General features: G+C 39.0%; 1 protein-coding gene across 8 annotated transcripts; it reads left to right on the top strand.

Annotated features, from left to right (window-relative positions):
• Positions 1 to 339: 339 nt before the first annotated feature.
• dnajc5ga (DnaJ (Hsp40) homolog, subfamily C, member 5 gamma a) lies at positions 340 to 19,472 on the top strand. 8 transcript variants are annotated; one of them, XR_005707334.1, is made up of 8 exons: positions 342 to 622; positions 10,790 to 10,917; positions 11,875 to 12,088; positions 13,006 to 13,162; positions 15,784 to 15,968; positions 16,851 to 16,890; positions 17,126 to 17,283; positions 18,702 to 19,472. XR_005707334.1 is itself a non-coding variant. In XM_040125497.1 (7 exons), exons 2-5 carry the CDS (start codon positions 10,799 to 10,801, stop codon positions 15,963 to 15,965), a joined length of 672 nt encoding a protein of 223 aa, XP_039981431.1. In that variant the 5' UTR covers positions 340 to 622; positions 10,787 to 10,798; the 3' UTR covers positions 15,966 to 15,968; positions 16,851 to 16,890; positions 17,126 to 18,143. The 8 variants fall into 8 exon arrangements, 5 of the variants coding, with proteins under 5 accessions (XP_039981431.1, XP_039981430.1, XP_039981435.1 ...); XR_005707332.1 differs by lacking the exon at positions 18,702 to 19,472 and adding an exon at positions 17,467 to 18,143; XR_005707333.1 differs by lacking the exon at positions 18,702 to 19,472 and adding an exon at positions 17,467 to 18,143 and having other exon boundaries at positions 17,126 to 17,344.
• The last annotated feature ends 2,578 nt before the right edge of the window (positions 19,473 to 22,050 follow it).

The following is a 22,050-nucleotide window of genomic DNA, read 5'->3' as shown; positions in this document are numbered from 1 at the left end:
GTAATATTGCAGCTGATGAGACGTTTACGGACCTGATGGGATACACTTCATTGCTCTTAGTTCCCCGTGTTTTCGCGTTGTTTTCTAACATCCTATGGAAATCACGTGTTGTTCTTTTTTTAAATTCTTGAACTCTCTGGATATTTGCAAATACACAAGCTAATTTGCTCATTAAAGTTTTGATATTTACAGCTTTTGGTAAATAATCAACTTAAAACAGTGAATGCATTTTTCCGGATGCCCCCTTTTTTTCCCCCCCGTGTTCTTCAGCTGCAGCATATCAGTTAACTAGACGGTTAATTTGTGAAAAACAAAATATACACATCTTATTTCATATTTAGCAAATTTTTTTCCTGAAAAGGGGATCTTAGACGAAACCCTGAAAGCAGCATCCCGTCCGTCTTCTTCTGTTCCTGGAAGGAGGAAACAGCCAATGTCCTCTGGTGGAGAGAGCCATAAATGAGGAGGCGACCCGGCGGCTGCGGCAGGCTACCACTTCTCTGCATCCGGGCTGGCATTACCGTGTTACGAACCCTTTAACTGGGAGTTAATAAATTAAACCGGATGCCTCTATGATCCAGCTAACCGCACGGCGAGATATACAGTGTTCATTTTGCACAAGGTAAGGTATTTCAGCGGTTCTAAATTAGCTAGCATAAGGTTAGCTAGCTGTGGGTAGCTGTCGCCGTCGCGTACGCCAAACTCCATTCAGAAATTTCTAAGTTTAAGGTTGGTTTCATTCTCAGCAACAGTAGCGTTACTCCCCATCTGTAAAATGAGTCTGTATATCGTGTAAAATGTCAGTATGTACTTTCAGTTCAGAGATAAGTCAAAACACCATATTAAACGTTTTATCTTTAACGTTAACGTTGTAAATATGGAGGGCGGTGGCAGCGAACATAAGTGAACGACTGCTGGGGAGGAATTGTTCTTCCGTTGAAATAAATGTTGTATTAGCTATGTATTAGGTGTACGCCGAATGGATGAATTTGCTCTTACTAATGTCTTGAAAAGGTTGGGATGAATTTTGATACGTATTTGTCGTGTAGAGATAGATTACGATTTGTTAAATTGCCGAAATTGTAAAAGGAATTTGGCGTATCTTTGTCTTCACGCTAGAGCGGCTACCTCTGGCTAGCCGGTAGCTTAATGTAACGGCCCAGAAGTAGTACCTGACATTTTTGCACATTTTATTTATGAAGTCTTGATACTTTTTGTTGGTGACATGTCACTTGTATTATCTGAAAGTAAGGTTAGCTACCAGCTAGCTACCTGTCAACACCTGGGCTGGAATGACTTTCTTTGATTAAGAAAACCAGAGATGAGTAACTTTATGACAGAACAAGGAGAATCGGTGAAATTGTCAAAAAATGTTCCCTCTAACATTTATTTATGAATGACGGGGTGTAAAATGGAAAGTAACTAGTTCTCTTGTGCAGGGAGATTAGCAAAGGATTAGAGCTCCACAAGGACAAACAGGCGACAATCACGCGGCATCAGCCCGGACAGTCCCCCCCCCCCCCGAAACATCAGCCTGTTTCTCTCAGGGCAACGTGGAGTGTGATCTTAAATATGTAAAGTCAGGTGTCTGTTAAGTTGTGCTTTTGTTTAGGCGATGCGGAGACATAGGCAGAGAGGTGAAAGGCGAGGGAAAACAGCAGGGAAGTGGTTGGACAGTGACTCTTCTGACATGTCAGAATCAGGTTCCCATAGGAGTGTGTGTGTGTGTGTGTGTGTGTGTGTGTGTGTCCATTCACACCTGATCCAGTGACCTAATCAGGAAAATCCAGGCTTTGTGCCCTTAAAATCCTTCTGAATGAGGCTATTGGGCACAGGCCCACCACCACAAAGAGACGCAAATCAGCCAATTGATACAGTTAATCAGCAACTATTTTGATAATCAATTAATTGTTTGAGGTTCCGGCTTCTCAAATTTCAGTGTTTTTCTGTCCTTTTATCAATTTACGATATCACTGTAAACTGGATTTCTTTGGGTTTTGGACTGTTGGTCAAACAAAATAAGTAATTTGGAGACACTGAAGTCTGGATTGATGCTCATATTCAACTATTTCTTCTTTTAACAACATGAATATCTGAGTTTATGTTTTGATCAAGGAAGTGGATAACTTTAAAGTGCTTAGCTGAAATGGGAAAAGCCTCCTAATCACACAGTTCCAGTATTAGCTGGGGTCACTCTGTGGTTTGTAATGAGTGCAAAAGTCATCTGAGTTTCAATACAGCGCAAATCTACCTAACACGTGAAGCAAACAATCCAAAGCAAGTTGTGTAGCACTGGTTTCTGTCGTTCTGTTGACAGAACACTTAAAGAATAACTGGAGCAAATAATCCACGTACGAATCGATGAGAACAGTGACTGTCAGTTGAACGCTTAAATGAATCATCATCATACCAGTACATTGATGTTGGATGTTTAAACGTGTACATTCGAGTTCCTGAAATCATTAGCGGCCCATTGCCTTTAGACTGGTCTTTCCCCTACAGTAGTAGCTTGAAAAGATCATGTATCATGCAGATCAGGACAGGTGTGTTTCTTACTTCCAGCTTCTCAAATGAGAGGATTCCCCCCCCCCCCCTTGTCATATATAACTGTAAACTAAATATTTTGGGGTATTTGAACTTTTGGTCGAACAAAACAAAGCATTTGAAAGCATCACATTCGGCTCTGTGAAGTTGCTTTTTTTTTTTGATAGACTATTAATTGAAAAATGAATTAATCGATGATTAATTGATGATGAAAATAATCGTTAGTTGCAGTCTTGACTAAGAGGCATCAAGTGGATGACCTCAAAACATACAATATATTTTGCATTTCTGTCCTGCATTTTCTTATTATTTATCAGCTGAAATACACACCGATGCAGATACAGTATTTTTTTTCAGTAAGCTAATATAGGACGATATATTGGTCTAGCTCTACATCTAACTATATCCTGATATATACACCATTCAGCCACAACATTAAAACAGGTAACTGGTTTTAAATGTTGTGGCTGATTGATAAATATACATATATTTATTTATATATACTGTATATATAAAAATTGTTTTTCACACTGGGGGTTGACTTCTTTCAGTCTGGTGAATTGTACTCAACTCGCGCAACTAAAAGGGGGTTTTACCCATGAAAATCTGTATATTTGGTAGTCATTTATATATAACAAGTATCGTGATAGATTTACTGCTTATTTCTTGCTTTTTCGCACTGGTGTCTACATTGACTTCCACTCGACTCTGTCACAATCTAATGTTGAAGGTCCCCAAATTAATGCTCATAATTCCTGTCATTGTAGACCATTTGGCTTGTAATCACAATGTTCAGTGTGGGTACAATATGTTAAACTGTCTGGCAGAGTTATGTTGTATGGAACTTGTGGGTGCTTGGCCTTGGCTGTTGCAACCACATAGTTAACATGTCGCACACCTTTTAGAAAGCCATTGTTATTTTTAACAATAAAGAGCTTTTTTAAGAGTAACAATATGGCAGACTATCTTAACAGTTGCTGTTGTCACTGAATGAGAACTTTCATTGGAGTTTTTGCCCTCAGTCTTCAAATGATTTTCTTCATTTGTTGTTTTTGACAAGAACCCTCTCAAGCAATAAAAAAAAAGGTTTGTTTAGCAGTCACATCACAGGATTTAGATGTCTTCGGAGTTTACGTTTCATGTTCTTTACTAATAATAGAATTTTTTTTAAAAATGTTCAAGTGCTTCTAAATATGGACATGAGTACTAATCAAGCCTTTTTGTGTCTATGCTCAATAACTTATTTTTATGCTCGCTGAAATTGGTTTGGAATTTCGGAAATGGCATCTTTTTTATAGTCATCTTTAATGGTGATTTGTGATGAAACTGCTCAATCCTTACTTTCCTAACAGTCATTGTAGGTGGGTGTGTTAGAGGCTAGAGTGAAATATCTTGTCTTTTAGTCAGTGCTGTGACTCCTGTTTCTTTTGGTAATGCAATTTTTTCTGTGTTGGGACATGTCAGTTTTTTGAGATTTTTTTTTTTTTTGCCGTTGCCACATTTTTGTAGCGTGTGATCAAGTAAGCTGCTAAGTGACTTTGAATGAGACACATTTTTTTATAAACTGGTTTTACAAACCAGTTTAATTTATTAGGAATGTACGAGCTATACCAAGGCCAGCACTTTCTCAGTTTTTCAATCTGAGCTAAAATACACACATACAATTACCTCGCCTCTCTTGTTATCTGCTTTTGTCTCTCAGCTGACAGCCTTGCAGCTAAAAAAAAAAAATCATGATGAATAGTGGCTAAGGCTAGATAAATATCTGCACTTCATAAAACCCGGAGTACAAAAGGCTCATAGTCAAATGTTTGGAAATGGAAAACAAAAGGCTCCCATGTGTGTGTGTGTGTGTGTGTGTGTGTGTGTCTTTTTTTTTTTCTGCCTCTAGTTTTAGGGACTGTACAGGTGTTGTGGTACAGGTCATTTTCATTCCGTTGCTCATGTGCTTGTGATAAACGACTAGCATTTGCATTCATACGGGGCAGTTTTTAAAGCCTACACCACATCAACTGCAGCTGGCAAATCAACCTAATAAACCAGGGATACTCGATCGATTGCTTCTGTCTGAATTGCAGGGCGGCAGTTTGATCGCTGCAGACCTCTATTTGCAGTGGTCTCAGAGGTTTTCTGTAATACTAATGCAAATGTGTAAGGCCTCTTTTTATCTCCTGTGGAACTGCCTCCTCCTGGTTTGTGCAGCATGCTTGGAATATGCTTGAAGTATTTACATCAGTTTTCTGGGCACCAGCAGGAACGCCATCTGGGCCTGCAGCGTTTCCATCATTGAGGGGGAAAAAAAATGGCCTTTTGGATTTTGTCTTTGCAGGGTTTATTCCAGTCAAGAGACTGACCGGATTTTTGTGGTGTGTTTTGCACTAAATGCGATAATTTAGTGCTGTATACACTCCAGAGCACACAGATGCTTTCATAAGATTGCTGATTGAAATGGCATAGCTGCTGCTCAGGGTTCAACTAATGATAATTTATCATCATCATCAATTGCAGATTATTTTCGCTTTTTAATAAATTAATCATTTGGTCTCAAACATCAGTAGTGAAAAATGTTTTACATTTGTTATTGTATTTTATTAAATACTCTGTTTCATTTTACACTACTGAATTACTACCTTTTTTTTTTTTGCCGATAGAGAACACTATGATTGGTTAGTGGTGGATAGAACTGTAAGTAATGATGATTTTCATTATTGATTAATCTGCAAATTATTTTTGATTGTTTTGTCTATAAAATGACAATAAATATACTTTATTTATACTTTCCCACCAACCATGGTGAATTAGTCAAATGGCTTGTTTTGTCTGACCAACAGTCCAATATTCAGTTTACTGTCATGTGTGTGTGACAAAAATAGCATCACATTCTCCTATTTGAGAAGCTAGAAACAGCAAATATTTCAAATTTTTTGCTTAAAAAATTGATTATCAAAATAGTTGCAGGTAAATTTTCTGTCGATCAACCAATCGATTTAATCAAGCAATTGTTTCAGCTCTTATTTCTGATTGCACTCAAATGTAGTTGGTTTGGAAAAATCTGGAGTGAAAGAGTGAGTTGATGTTTTATTTTCCAAAACTAGAAAAGAAAAAACCTGGGTTTGTTCAAAGTGTTCTCTTTTTCAAAAAAAAATCTGTTAAAGTGACCTGAATCTTTTTGAGTGACTCTTTCGTGAATTTGGCAAGAGGGCAAAAAAAAAAAAACTTTCAGTTTACGGTACCATCTGCTTTAATTACAAATGCATTGAGGCAGTGTGAAGCTTACTTTTTTTTTATTTTCACAACAGGAGGCCCTTAACTAATCGGATGACAGACAACAGAAGCAAAGCTGCTTTCTCTTGCACTGGTGCCCTGGAACCAGAGACACAATCACATTCAGGGGATTTTCTTGTTAAAAGCAAAAAGTGACCTTAAAGCACGAAAGTGAGTAAGCAGCGGGGGTTATCAGCTATCTGGCCGGCATTCACTTCATGTGGAAAAGTTTGTTCTGAAAGACACCCTCAGGACGGGGACTTAACTTTAGCAAATTAAAACGTTTGGACGTGTACACAGTGAAGTACTGTTCGTCTGACTGGCCAGAACACAGCAGATATTGTTAGAGTGGTTGTTTTTCCTACTCTTTGCTGTTACTAAATTGCCCACGAGTGACTGAAAGATCAGAGGTATTACAGTGAAATTTGATGAACGAGATGTGCCAAGTTCATGTTGAAAGCTAAGCTGGTGGCAGCAGTGTCGATCCTGTCGTGGATATATATATATCTGTAATGATATTTCTGTCTAACTATTGTTAGTGGCTTCATGTAACTGATTATTTTGTTTTGATAAGTGTAACCCATGTGATGCTGAAACAGTCTGATCAAATAGCTGATTGGCAGTTCAGTAACCTTACATATTTGATAATTGATGTTAGGTTAATAGGTTTTTCTAAATTACTTATTCTTATCTATTCTTAATTGTGGTGATTTGCAGTTTTTCTCGTGTGTGTGTGTGTGTGTGTGTGTGTGTGTGTGTGTGTGTGTGTGTGTGTGTGTGTGTGTGTGTGTGTGTAATTGCAAATTAAGTATTGTGTTTTTGGACTATTGGTTTGACAAAATAAGCCATTTCTTGGAAATTGTGAATATTTTTAAATTTTCTGACAGTTTATAGACTAAACCAGTGGTTCCCAATTAGGTGTTTTTTAATTAAATTATTATTATTTTTTTTTGCTTTTAATGTCACTGCTCGCTTGCTAAAACATTAGTTAAAAACAACTACTTAAAAGTGATGGCTGAAATGGATCCATGTTTAGTATAGATAAACAGTTTAAATAGAAAGCTGGATGTAATGGATACAGTTGCCGTATATAGTTAGCGTAAAGTAATTAATAAAAGTTGTAATTACTTCAAAGTAGTGGATAGAGGGCTGAAATAGTTAGCTAAAGGCAATGGATGGATGGTGAAAAAACCAAAAGTAAGGAAATGGTGGAAGTAAATGGCGGTATCCAGGAAAGGGTACTGGAGTTTATCTTACAGGACTGACGCGGTATGTCTGACAAAAAAAGGTTGGGAAGCACTGGACTAAACGATTAATAGGTTAATTGAAAAAATAATCTGACGAGAAAATTGTTGGCTGCAGCCCTAAACCCATGCCATCCCCTTCCAATCTGACGGCGTGCTGATTTGATGAACTGAGAACTTAACTCAAGCAACCAATAGAAAATGCTCTACAATATTCTCATATTTCTTCTCTCTTGATAACCTGATTATCAGAATTTACATTTTGACAAAGAGAGGAGATGACGTTAAAATGCTTAGCTGAAATAACAAAGCACCTATTCACACAGCTCTAGCATTAGCTGGTCACTGTGTTATTTGAAGTAATTGCAAAAGTCGTCTGAGTTTTTAATCCTTTGCAAATCTCCCTTGTGTGTAAAGTTTTTAAAAAAATAAAAAAAATCCAGAGAAAATTGCCTCCCATATGCCAGCAAACATGTCTGACGTTATTGGTCCTGTGTGAAGCAACATCTCAGTGGTTTGGAATTGAATATTTATTTATTTACATGCTTACTTTCAAGAATTCCTGGGATTTTTTATTTATTTATTTATTTTTTCCCCTCCCCTAGCTCTACAGGATTGAGAATTACAAATGCAGCAGTGGAAATGCTCAATGAGAGCTTTTTGTCCTGGGTTAGGGGCAGTCGCTGCTGTAGCACAGTACGTTGACAGCCCGTAACCTATAATCCCCTCTGTCTTTGCTCTCTTTCCAGCCCGTACTGCACCTACTGTTTTTCACACAGGGGTACGGATCTGTTGACACTTGTTTAGCTTGTTGGGATGTGTGTGTGTGTGTGTGTGTGTGTGTGTGTGCGCAGGGTTGTCTAGCCAGACTCTGACCAGGACGTTGGCCCTCTCTGACATGGACTTGGACGGGTAATCTGTGAGATCAGCAAAATGTAATCTTCTTTAGTCAACGACCCGGACAGCATTATTTGTGTGGCTGAATAAGAGTCGGTATGTGTGCGTTTGTACAGTAGCCATAGTTTAATAGAAGTCCCTTTTTGTATTACTCTTTCCAGGTTATTGAATATAACTGTACTGACTTTCCTCTGCTTATGAAACAATATTAATAATGGACACGATTGAGCTTTTTAATTTGTTGTCCTAAAGCGAAGAGGGTCCAGTTCCAGACTTCAATCCTGGTCATACCTCGGTCAGTTCTTGTTTAAATTCGGTTTGTCGGGTGAAAAAAAAAAAAAAAAAACGAAAAGGCTGCTAAAGGAAGTGACACACCTCACTCCAGGTGATACTCCCATTTTCTCTTTGGATGGATGTGCACCAGAAAAACCTGACAGCCGATATCTGCAGATCATCAAACAGATCAGGATGAACAAATGAGAACAAACTGTCAAATTCAAGGGGCTGCTATCAGTATTTTTTGTAATAACAGTGTATCAAATGACAATGTGGAAGGGGTTGCTCATTGCTACAGGGAATTATCACATGAATCTATTATAGTGCGTTTCTGCTCATTGTTTCAGTTTCCGATCCGCAACCTTGCTATTGTTTTGCCAGCTCAGCAGCAAACAGCAGACAGGCACAGTTTGTGACTAGCTGGTGAACATAGTGGAGCATTTAGCAGCTAAAGATCCAGATATTTCCCTCAGGAGCTGGTGGAGACCAAAAACAGGGAGTATTGGACTTACACTTGCCAGGCAGCCAGAAACACGCCTCCAGATGAGTGATAACGTTGCTCTGTATCTGCTGGATGTTTAAATAAACAACTATTTGATTCATGTTTGATAAATCAACTTAAACAATTTGTCAATATTATAAGGCTTCAACTAACAATTATTATTATTTTTTTTTTTAATCAGTTAATCTTGTGATATATTCTAATCATTTTAAATGCTGAATTAATTGGTTGGCTGGATTTTAAAATGTTAGAAAACAATGAAAAATGCCTGTTGCAGTATCCTATAGCCAAAGCTGACCTCTTCAGATGTTTTGTGTTGTCAGACCAACGGTCCAAAACCCAAAGATGTTTGGTTACAGTAATCTAAAAATAATAAAATCTCCCCACATTTTGAGAGGATGAAACAAGAGAATGTTTTACATTTTTGTTATGAATATGACTGATTTTACTTTTTTGTCTTATGTGATAGTAAACTGAATACACCTTGAGCTTTGGGACAATTTGTAAGAAAAAAACAAGACATTTGAGGACATCACCATGAGTTTCCGGGATATTGTGATGCCCCCCCCCACAATTTCCTAACATTTTATAGACCAAATGTTTTGAAGCGAACCCAAAGAAATCAAGAATATAATCTGCAGATTAGTCTGCAGACATGTAGATGACTGGACAGGATGAAGCAGAGACGAACGGCAGTCAAGGCTGCTGCTGACAGCTCTGTCTCAGATTAAAGAACTGTGGACCTTGCTGTGGCTCAAAGAAAGAAAGAGAGAGGGGAAAAAAGGGCATCAATTTATCAAGGATGTGTGAGCAGGAGCTATAGCATCAATGTCAGACTCACTAGCAATACCTGCAAGGTAGCCTAACAAACGCTAGTAAAATGTGGTTAGTCCGCCTACTCTAACATTAAGCAGATATTTTCATATTGCAGTTGCAGAGAAGACTTCCCCCTTCCCGCTTTTGGTGGAGCACTTGTGCTCACCGAGCTCACTTGTGAGGACTGGCAACACCAGGTTGAATGCTTTGTGCTGATTGAAATACTTGCTCATGATGCTGTGCGGTCAATACCACAGGCTGATTAAGACGACAATACCACTGCATTGCTATTGGTTTGTATGGGAATTAACATAGTAATCTTGTTCATGTTCCTGTGTCGTCTTTGCCAGAATAACAGTCAGACTAAATTGATATTTTATTTCACTTCATTCATTTGAAGTGCTCTGAAATGTAGGCGGCAATTCAGGAACAGGGCTAGGTGTTTTCTTATTGTTATGGCTGTTTTTTGGTGCAGCTCATCCCTGGGAGCAAACCATACATTTGTTAGTTGAACATTTTTGAAAGAACTGAAATTTAAATATAATTTACTGTATTGCGTAATGTAACGGTTTGATACTCGTAACCAGTTAAATTCTCGATTTAATCTATTAATCATTAGGTCTATGAAATGTCAGAAAACAGTGAAAACTGCCCAAGTCTCCAAATAGCTTGTTTTTCCCAGTAAAGAGTGTTTTTAAAAAAAAAAAAAAACAAACAAACCCACAAATGATTAACTTACTTTCACATAAGTAAAAGAAAACAGCAAATCCTCAAAATTCTCTCCTCAAAAGTCTTCTGTATTTTATTTATGTTTCTGCTATTGACTACCTTTTTGTTTGTTACTTCAGAAACAATTTCTAGATGCTTTGTTTGAGTGCTGATTGCTGTCTTCTTGTCTTTCACTTTTATGTACAACACTCTGGCCTGAAGCATGTGTTGATATCCTTCTTTTGCCCCTGTAGAACTGTGTGTTTTCTGAAACCCTATCCTCTGTACTAGATGACTCAATCGACACAAGCAACTTAAGGATGCACCTTTGGTAAACAACAGTGGTGGGAAGTTACAACAAACTGTTCAGTGTTAGATGTTGTACTCACGCTCTTGGTATCAGAGTGTTTTAATCTTTGCTGAATCTTGTCATCCTGCAACATATGATTCTAAGGCCTCAGCAACATTTAATGATATGCATCATAATCTTTTAATGATATTCGATCAGGTAATTTTTATTTTTCCTTTTTATTAGCAGAGGTGAGCCATGGCTGAGCCGAACTCCTCACGTCCTCAAAGGAAGATGTCCACCGCTGGGGAGAGTGTGTACAAGGTGCTAGGGCTGGAGAAAGGAGCTTCAGCTGAGGACATCAAGAAAGCATACAGGTGAGCATTGAGTAATGTGAATCATTACTCAACTTTTTAAGTCTTCTCAGTTGACAGGATTAGATTCTCCAGAGTAGGCAGGGTAATCGCTCTGTAATTATTACTGCAGATATTTCCTAAATCCTTTGCGGAATTAATCCTGTTCCTGATTATGTTGGCACATGTACCCTCATAAGTGGCCATATTGCTCAAGCGCTGATCAGAGACATTCCTCCACAGGTCATATCACTAAGGATCAAATTTCTCCCAGTGGAAGTGGAGCCAAGCTGACATGAAAGCATATGCTAATGAGAGAGGGATGATTATTTTTCTTTTATTTAATTATCCTTTTCAAATAAACTATCAAAGTGGATACACTTTCAGTTAAGAAATTCATTGAATAGTGTAAAGATGGTTAAAAACGCACATCACAAGTTTCCAGAATTAAAACTGACTTCCTCACATTGCTTGATTTGTTCAACCAACAATCCATAATCTGATAATATACAGTCTGCTATCACGTGAGACGCAGAAAAATAATAAATCCTCACAATTAAGAAGCTGAAAGTAGGTCATCTTTGACTTTTTTGCCCCCGAAAATGACTAAAATAATTACAATTAATAATGAAAATAGTTGCCAAGTAATTGTCTCTCAGTTGGCTAATTGTTTCAGTTCCAGCTTTTTTGGTTAAATGGTTTTCCATATATCTTTGTAAACCTGACGTCCTGAATTTGATCTGGTGGCGGAACCTTGGAACGTCTCACATAATTTTTTTTCCTCTTTCCACTCAGATGCTCTCTCTCTGAATAGTACTTATATTACTTATTTGCAGTTCATTAACAGACTAAAGATAAATCTATCAGATTTGGCCTTTCAACCTCATGTTTCCTGACTTGCTTCCTTTCCTCCGTCCTTCACTTAAGCATTTTCCTCTGCCTCACTTTGCATCATCTGATTTTTCTGTGTGCTTCTGTCAGAAAACTAGCACTGAAGTACCACCCGGACAAGAACCCAGACAACCCGGAGGCAGCGGAAAAGTTTAAGGAGATTAACAACGCCAACTCTATTTTAAATGATGAGACCAAGAGGAAGATTTATGATGAGTATGGCTCCATGGGCCTTTATGTGTCCGAACAGTTTGGAGAGGAAAGCGTCAAATACTACTTCCTCATGTCCAAATGGTGGTTTAAGGTGTGTGGTTTTGTTTGCATGCAATCTATGTGGATTTTTAAAGGCTCTTACAGATTAGTTTTCTTTTTTGGGGGGTGGTGAAGCTGCACATAGTTTTATGCTAGTTGCATTTGACCATTTTGAGAGCTTCTAGTTGCTCATGTTTTATTACAGTCACTTGAGGCTGAGGGCTTTTCATTAGTTGCAAATGTAATATTGTACATCTAAAAAGTAAAACTGTTTTATTACTATGTTACCAAAGTTATAGATAGATACTTTATTTTGGGAGGGAAACGTCCACAAAATATTTGTCTATTTGCCCAGCTTTGATTTGTTCCTATACAATTTTGAGATTAACACAATAGAAGCACCACTGGTACGATCTAAGGCATTCCAATACAACAGGTAGGAAACGAATGCCACCTTTGGGAAGCTTATATAGTTTTTGTCGAGACCGTGTCAGAAACCATTGTTAAAGCATAGTTTACCGTGGTACGTATTTTACTGTAAGGTGTTACTGTCTTTTTGTGTACCTGCTCAACATATAAGGGCTGTTCTTTCCCTCTAAAATTATTTCTGCTAAAATTCCCATGGCAAACTTTTGATGGCTCCTGTGTCAGAATCGGACTCGTAGGTTTATCTTCACTCTTATTCTGGGTCATAATGGCTCTCATACATGCATAAATCCTAAATATGCCAGGGCAAATTTACCGTACAAAACTGCCTTTATAATCTTTTAAGCCCCTTAAGGCCTGTAAGAATAAGATTTGACTTGACTAATCTAGTTTACGACATTAAATAAAATCCTCACTGTTCATAATTTTAATTTTCCCAACGTCAGTAATTTGCAGATAGACAGTTCTATTAGATCCCCCTCTGCTGTCACATGGCTGAAAATTGTTATAAAGAGTGTTCTCTATGCGTGTTCATTCCTGCAGGGTCTGGTGCTGTGCTGTACATTGTTCACATGCTGCTGCTGCTGCTGCTGCTGCTGTTTCTGCTGTGGGAAGTGCAAACCACCTGATGACGATGAAAGCTACCAGTATGTTGACCCCGAAGACCTGGAGGCCCAAATCAAAGCAGAGCAGGATGGAGGTGAGAGGTTGCTCTGGACAACATAGTTTAACGTCCTCTTTGTACACGTCAGGAAATTATTAAAGTTGTAAAAAGTCTGCCTACCTTCCTGTTTTTCCTTGTGATTGACAGTTCTTCAGTTATTGTACATCTAGGAGACTTTAAAATGTCCCACGAGGCAACAAACTAATCACCTCTCTTTATCTGAATAACTTTTAACATCAACTCATACAGGCAGGGTATGAGCTCTAACTGTGATGCATTTAAAGCACCTTCTCCTCGGTACATTACCAATGGTGCAGTTGAAGTCAGGTAGAATTGTACATGACTAAAATAATACATTTCTTAATTAACTATAGACTATACTTAATTCTGTTGTAAATTATAAATAACTAGAATAGCACTAAGAAGAGCGCAGACCTCCGCCAAGGCCAATGTCAAACAACGTGCACCAGACTTCAGAGAAAAAAATTTAGATTTATAGTAAATGATCTGGATCTGCCCCAAAATTTAATGGGTTCTTCCCTGGCAATTGCCACATCCCTCCAACCAGTCCCCTGCAAATCGGTTCAGTACTTTTTGTGTAATCCTGCTGACAAATAAACAAACAAACAAACAAACAGCATGTGATTATGAATTGTTTGTCGCTGTTTGAGGAAAAACTAAGATTAAGCAGAAGATATAAAACTAGTGTGTGAAGAGAAAACAGTGCCTACAACAAACAAAAGAATGTAAAAAGTGGGGGGGGGGTTGTTACTACAGTTGCATTGTAACTATTCTGTGATAAAGCAGTTTATAGTATTGTTTTGAAAACAAGGGTACAAATTCAACAGATTATGGAAAATGTCTGATCACAACAGTTACTTAAGTTCTCACTGCTGAAATGGGCCACAATGCACAGAAATGAAAAGATTTCTACAGCTCAGACAGGAAGAAATCTTGAGAATTACACTTGGTACAGAGCACAGATGCAGTAGAACTCTGCTCTGAGGTTACTTTTATGTTGCCCTTTCACAACTCGACTTTTTGCCTGGCACTAATAGAGCGTATTCAGTCAATCAAGTTGGGGACGCATTAGGAGTTTGAGACCTACCAAAAGTGTGTGCAGTGTTAGTATTTTAATCTCTGAGCCCTTGTTAAAGACGAGAAGCATAATAGACACATGGCAGGATTCATACACATGAGTCACGATGGAGCTGGTCAGACCGGTCGTGTTTTTTGGTTTGTTTGTTTGTTTTTCTCTTTTGTGGTTGTAATACTTGGTGGAGAAACATTTAATTTAACCTGTTTTTGTTTTTATTTTTCCCCAACATCATGAGCAGAACACCTTCCCAAGTGTCATTCTTTTAGATGTTGTCTTCTACAGCTGAAGGCTCACTGTAGGGGAAATAAAATGTTTTTGTTTTTTTTTTTCTCCTCAGTGTCATTGGTGATAACTTTTTATCTGAAGTTAGACTATGTTGTTATACCCCAAAATCTTCAGTATTCCACCATCCTATCTTAAATTTTGAGTGGTTGGAATTCATCGTTCAGCCTATACTTAAGTTAAATCAGTCGTTTCTGTATTTACTTGTAGATGGATGTGGTCACCAAACTTTTCTTATTTGCAGATTCATCATGGTTTAAAGGACCAGTGTGTAGGATTTAGTGGCATCTAGTGGTGAGGTTGCAGATTGCAACCAACTGAATACCCCTCCCCTCACCCTGCTCTTTCCAAGTGTGCAGGAGACCCCACGGTGGTAACATTACAAACGGGAAAGGCCCTCTCTAGAGCCAGTTTGGTTTGTCCAGTCTGGGCTACTGTAGAAAGACGGCGGTGCAACATGGCGGGCTCTGTGAAAGAGGACCCACTCCCTATGTAAATATGAGATAGCTGTAGATATGTATTCCATTTCTGCCAATAGATCGCCCTAAATTCTGCACACTGCTCCTTTTACTCATTTTTCTTCTGTGGCCCTTTGCCTTTGATAGTAGAGACGGGCAGGAAACATGGGAAGAGAGAGAGAGAAGGACGACGTGCAACAAAGCTAAATTCAATATAAGGACATTACTTTTGCTCGAATGTGGTATGCGTCTTAGACCCGTCAAGGAGGCCTAAGGAACATAAATGTCAACAACACTGGAGGCTATAAAACTCAGTGGATGACGCTGTTTTACTACCTCCTTCTTTTTATGAAGTGAAATGATGTACCTTTTTACTGAGCAGCAGACACTAAAAATCCTTGTATAATGGTGAAAGCTGAAATGTAGTTTATCTGTAGAGAAAAGTCAGAGTCACAGCAGTATCTATATATTCTACATGTCTACAAGTTTGCTAATATTAGCTAACATTAGCCACCATAAGCTAGTAAGGATGCATTTTATTGCTTATGAATCCAACTTTTCATATGTAAGAAGATAATTATTTCTTCTTTCAAAAGGTACATAGCCTCGCTTCAGATCCTGTAATACCACAGTAGCTTGACTATCGTCATGTCTAATAATGTCAAATGCATCTGGAGTTAAAAAAAAATGGAGTTCAAAAGGAAAACTAAAAAAAGGAAAGGGAAAACTAAAGTCAGCCCATGGCATTCTGTTACCGCACCAGTGGATTTAACATGCTCTCACACTGCAGGATTTGTTTCCATGCTCCAACCCAACAGGTAACACAGTAATCATAGGCCAGCCCACATCTAATCTGGGTCCAGAAAGCCCAGAAGGCCAGACTCAGCCCATCCCCCTGCCTTTGCCCATGCCCATGCCTCCACCTGAGCCCCAGTCGCTGACCTCAGCCAATCCAGCAGGGGAAGAAAACCCTGGAGAGACCCTACCAGAGTCAAAATGACTCGTAAGAGCCATGTCGTCTGATTTCTGTGTTGCATTGTCGTTCATCCGTTTTGTCTTGTGTGAGAAACTGTCTTCATCCTCGGCGCTGCTTGTAAGCCGCCCGCCTGACCGTACGTCGCTCATGTTCTGTTTCCTCACTCATTCATAACAAGCCGGCCATGCTGTCCAATTAACACTGTCACGCATATCTACTGCAGCGTTCGTTATGCCGCTCAAGTCGTCTTGTTACCTGCATGTCTCTTCATACTGTCCATAAGCTTGTTGTCACTGTCGCGTAAGCCACTGCCCTGTCAGAAAACGAGCATGGCTGAATTAATTATTGTGGCGTCTTTTATGTCGTATTGTTGGCATATTATAAGGCATCATTTTGTACTTACTACTTGTGTTTGATACTTACATGGTCTGACGGACAGGGAATTTTTAGCATTCCTTCTGTCAGGAGGGAAAACCAAAAGAAGCTACGGGGACAAAACATTTAGTGTTACGTCAGGTTGATATTCATTTAAATGAAAATGTGAAAATTAAGTTTGCATAGCACTGCATATTCATTTGTTTGCTTTATGAAATCAACCTCATGTCCCTTTTCTAATTAAATGAATTAGCTGTTCTTTATTTTCCTATTTTTGCCTGATTTTAGCAGTGTTTATCAAAAGTAGGCAGGTTTTTGCTGCCTTTATTTTGTTTAAAATATTCTTTAATTCAAATCCAGGCCTTCTGCTTCAGAAAATTTCAATTTAGCTTTCTGAATCTGCAGATACCATGTTTGATGGTTTGTCCGTTTGGGACTAAAGACATTTGGAGATTAGATGTAAATGTGCATGTTGTTATGCTTTTCTTCTGTATTGTTGATTGATAACACGGTTGCTTTCCTCTCCTTCCGCAGGAAAGTGACGGTGTGGATGAGCCTCAACTAGCAGAAGCAGGTAGTGTTGGTTTTTTAAAATTTGTCCGTATATAGAGTCAAACAACTGAGAATAGGAGAATTTTCTGTGATAGTGCTAGTAGAAGAGGATAGGTTTTTAAACTAATGAAAATTTTAATGCTTTCATAAATCACCCTTGATCCTATTTGTAGATGATAAAGAAAAAAATTGTAATGTCTGTACAGAGGGAGTTGAAATTGTAATTCATTTTGATCTCTACTTCTCTCCCTCTTTAGCCTTTCGAGCCCTTGTTATGACCCAGCCACATTCAACTGCTGCCATAGATCCAGAGACCCAGAGATCAACCAGCCCAAAGCCATCAGCCAGCCCGGGCCCGCGCCTAAATCCTCCCCCCTCAACCTACTTGATCAACCCACGGGACAACACCCGCAAGGTGGGCACTGAAAGGCTCTTGGCCCCCCTCCGTGGAGCTGAAATTACGGAGGAGTATTCATGTAAATTAAACTATTAGCTGGGCTTTCCAATACTAAGACCCTCATTGAAAATTTCATGCCAACTAGTAAATACAAGGCAACTAGCCATTGATGACTCCAATGAGTTGCCTCTCTCCTTCCAGCTTGCCATAGTCCAACCTGGGCTGGATGGGACCTTTGGTAGCGGCCCAGTTATCCAGGGCTAGGCTTGGCAACATACCTGAGCTCTTTACTAATCTGCTCTGGTCAACCCATTCCAACCAGTAAGGATGTGACACTGGGCAGGAAGATGGCAAAAACAGGGGAATATGAGGGCGAAAAACCTGATGAAAAAGCGATCCTTGTCATTTATCCACTATCCAGGCCAGGACTGGAATTATTTCTTTTTTTTCCCTCAGTCCCATCCCTCCCCGTCTCCCTCTGTTTTGGACTCTGTAAGTGACAAACAGGAGTGGGTTTTTTTAATTTATTTTTTTAACATTTCATCCCATTTAACTTGGTTTTGGAGTTGCCCTTGAAACAGAACGCCACAGTGATTGGTGTTAAAGTAACTTCTTTATGGAATTGGATGCCACTTGTGATTTGAAAAAAATCATCAGAAGCCAGCAGCAAAACAGAAACCACGCATTAAGACTGACAATGAGGGTGTGGAATACCATTTTTTTCTTTTTTTCCCTCTTCTTCCTTCTGTCTTCTTTTAAATGAACAATCGCCTTCAGTTAAATGTTGTCACTGCCCTCTAACGTTCATTCTGTCACCCTAACTCATGATGCCAAGGGTGGTGTTTTTAATAAAAAAAAAAAAAAAAAAAAAAAAAAAAGCAGGCGGGAATGCTAAGAGGTGCTTTCAAGCCAAGTTTTGATTGGGGTCACTACTACATCTCGCATGAATGCACATTCTGAAGGAGGAGGGGGCAAGTGCAAAGAGAAGAGATGTGACGCAGCAGAAGTGACCCCAGGACCTGGAGGTGGAAGATCCAGAGCATCGATCAGAAGTAGAGGCGAGGCCTACTTCTCCAACGTGCATGTATTTTTGTCTGGATGCATGCCCCCTAACTGTACAGCACTGAAATACACACACCCCCAAACCACAAAACGTGGAGGAACTGCTTGGTCTAAACTTACAGACATGCAGACTCTTGTTACACGCATCCTGTATACAAACACACACTCACTTGTACCAGCCCTCATGTCATTGTGTGCCACCCTCAGCTTAAAATATATAACCCCCCCCGACATAATCTATATCTTAAATGGATGACAACAGATGCCACGCCAGGGAAAACAAACTAAGTATTGAAGTTATAAGTGGAAAAGACTTCTAATGAACAATGCCTGGTCAGATCTACATTATTGCGCTCCTCCTCTTCTTGTTGCAGTGTCATTTCGTAGACCAAAGCCAACAGCTCCATGTAGCCAGCCGAACCCACGACGAGTCAGGACAAGGCTGACAGTCTCTGGAGATGCCATTTGCTCTGTAAGCCTCAGTTCTGTTTGTCAAAGTTGATTGCGTAATATGCATTTAGGTCTATGCATCTTGTGAAGCGAGTATGTTGCCATTTCCAATGATTTATCTAGTCTCAGTCTCAGTTCAGGTTCTTAATCTTTTATTGTACCTCTTATGCTTCCAGAACTACAGAAACCATCAACTTTTACGTTACTTGAATATCTATGACTGCAGATCCAGATTCACTAAGACTGCATCACAAGGGCAATCTCCCAATTTGAGTGCATTGAGGTTTTTGAGTTTTTCCATCGAATTAATTCACGGAATGTTTTGCTAATTTTGTTTGTGGCACTCAGCCATCCTTAGTGCAAATTTTGGGCACTCACAAGTTCAACTGGAGGACTAATCCATTAAGTCCTGCATCATTGCACATTAAATCTCCCTTTCACTCATCTGTCTTGAACATCCGGGACAGAAAACCCTCTCCTTTGCTTTCCTGACTTGATGGTTACAGTGCTGTGCCTTTTTTTTTTTTTTTTTGAACAATAATTGCAGCAGTGACCGAGCAGACAAACTCTTGATGCAACCTGCAATGTCGTGTCACCTGCACACGTGCAAGAGGAATTTGTAGCTGCTGGTGTCTCGTTTAGCATGGCATCGCCCACAAATATAGTGTGTGTGTTTTTTATTTAAAAAAAAAAAAAAAAAAAAACATCATCAGATTATGTACAGGTACGTGACCATGACTGGTGAAGAGATGCTTTATTCTGTAGTCTTCAGCTTTTCTCATTTTATACTTTTTGGTGATTAGCAAGGCTCCCTCACCTGCTGATTGTGGTCAGTTTTTATTATTATTATTATTATTATTATTATTATTATTATTATTATTATGCTCTTCCCGGTGCAAACCTTTAGTGAATCTGGATCAGTGCTGGTGTTTCAGCTCCTTGATTTGTACAGTGATCAAAGCCACTAAAGATCTTTTTGAGGTGACTTCATTAGAGTTTTATAGATCTGCTCTCAAACAAACACTCATTTCGCTTTTTTTTGTTGTTTTTTTTAGTCCTGTTTTCTTTTCACTAGGCATGTTCACTTAAGGTTTTAAGTTGGTTTTATTTAACATTCACTTTGGATTGGCTCTGGTCAGAGAGGCGCATTCACCCATCAGTCAGCTGGTCGAAGCAGTGTCGTCGCTGCACGGTCAACTTTAGGGCTGCAGCTAACAATTATTTTCTCTCTCTATCGCTTTGTCTACAAAATGTCAGAAAAAAAGTGAAAAATGTCCACCAGGGCTTCCCAGCAGAGCCTAGGGGGACATCTTCAGAAGTCTTGTTGCGTCTGACGAAGTCTAAAACACAGAGATTTAGTTTATTATCAAGTAACATGAACGAAAGCAGAAATTGTCTCATTTGAGAAGCTGGAACCAGAGAGAGACATTTTTTCTTGATAAGTGACTCAAATGACTAATCGGTTATCAAATTTGTTGCTGATTTAATTTTCTGTCAATCAAGTACTCGACAAGCTGTTTCAGCTCTAATGAACTTTAACACTGGGACACAACAGGTCCCTTGTCAGCTGTTACCAGGATTTGAGTTGGTGCCGCAGGGCACTGAATTTTGAAGTGCTGATCTGTATATAGAACTGTTAAGAAAGGTGCCAGTGTGTTAAAAGTCTTCTCAACCCAAAGCCACGTTTGCTCCTCAGTTTTAATCCAACCTAATTAGCTTGCTGCTCTGATTCACACCATGGTTTGGTTCCGTGTAAAGTCAGTCGTCACCTTCGGGTGATTGAACTCAAAAGCAGAGCGGAAGGAAAACTGGATGTTGTTTCTGCCCCACTGAGTGTTGACTATGACTGTTTATCATGCCGGCAGTCAACATCATGGACAGTACTGAGTAATGTTAGCTCCAGTTGGTACAAACTGTAACAGCAGATTTCCATCTTTTATTACCTACCACACAGGTGCTTTGATAGATTTATTGCACTTTACTTCTGGAACATGATCATGATCGTTAATCCCGTATTATAATCTTGGTGAGCACACGTGCCAGCATAGCGTCTGCCACTCTCACATCCTTTAACATACCTGTAGGGTTGAGCCAATTTCACCCTACTTTTTCATGTTGTTATTAATTCCTCATTAATGTCTTGTAGTCAGCATTCCTAATTTGTTGACTTGCCCTGAACCAAGCATAAATCTACATGAAGAATTCTTGTTTCTTCTGAAATGTCTGGATGGAAACTGAAACATTCTCATGTCTGCCTAACTACAGCTAAAAATAGTCGAGCCAAATTTGCCTATCCCAGTGTATTTTCTAAAGGAATAGTTTAGATATTTGGGGAAATATATTTATTCACTTAATTTCTGAGAGTTACAGCGCCCGGTCAAGAAATAGTCATAGCACACGTAAAACTACAGCTCGACATTTTTAGACCGCAGTTTTAATATGGAATAAACAAGATATAACATGCTGCCTGTGGACGGAGCCAGGCTAGCCGTTTCCCCTTGTTTCAGGTCTTTGTGCTAAGCTAAGCTAACTATCTACTGGCTGTAACAATGTCTGGTGCGCAGAAAAGAGAGCGCGGAATCGCTCTTCTCATCCAACTCCCAGCAAGAAAGCAAGCAAGTGTATTTCCCAAAATGTGAAACAATTCCTTTTTTAAATTGGGCTTATTTGAAAGGGAAAAAAAAATTATATAATTTTGTTTTTGTTTTTAATATTTGTTAAAACAATGTCTTGTCCTAGGAACATTTTCCTGCCACGTATTATTAGGTCTCTATTATTTCCATCAAACCTTTTTACCGTTTCTTTAAGTCATGTGGAAGTCAGTAGGTTGATATGCTTTGGAGAGTTATTGTCCAGTGTGGAGTTCTGTTGCTCGTAGGTAAATTTTTGATTTTTTTTTTTTTTTTTTTTTTCTTTTCTTTTTAATAAATGAAACTTTTTCGCTTTTCTTGTGGCGCGGTGAAATTTAAAGGTTAACCCCCCCCCCATGATAAATTAATTCCATGGTGTGTCTGTATATTAAATGTGCTGTTACACTAAAGTTAAACTCATCCTTCAGCTGCTAAAACACTTCAACATTGCCTGTTGAACTGCAATAAACTAAGGTAGACCTCCACGTAGGACCAGCAACCAAGCTCTTTGTTTCATTTCTTTGAATTACAAACTGCTCATTAACCAGCTTAGACAACATTCTCCATTACTTAATTTGGGCTCTGTCTTGGATTATATATCAGTCTGTATTTCTCAGTCTGCAAACTTGAAGGTCATTATTTC

The sequence above is a fragment of the Xiphias gladius genome, chromosome 4 (assembly GCF_016859285.1).
Source record: "Xiphias gladius isolate SHS-SW01 ecotype Sanya breed wild chromosome 4, ASM1685928v1, whole genome shotgun sequence".
NCBI classification, from domain to species: Eukaryota; Metazoa; Chordata; class Actinopteri; order Istiophoriformes; family Xiphiidae; genus Xiphias; species Xiphias gladius.
Note: the sequence above shows the minus strand (reverse complement) of the source record. Positions and strands in the feature narration are given on the sequence as shown.

What these genes read in the sequence shown, in the direction of transcription:
- dnajc5ga (XM_040125497.1), top strand. Translation starts at nt 10,799, where the DNA reads ATGGCTGAGCCGAACTCCTCACGTCCTCAAAGGAAGATGTCCACCGCT. An exon ending in TGTCCAAATGGTGGTTTAAG is followed by an intron (nt 12,089 to 13,005) that starts GTGTGTGGTTTT and finishes TCATTCCTGCAG; the next exon opens with GGTCTGGTGCTGTGCTGTAC. An exon ending in CAAAGCAGAGCAGGATGGAG is followed by an intron (nt 13,163 to 15,783) that starts GTGAGAGGTTGC and finishes CCAACCCAACAG; the next exon opens with GTAACACAGTAATCATAGGC.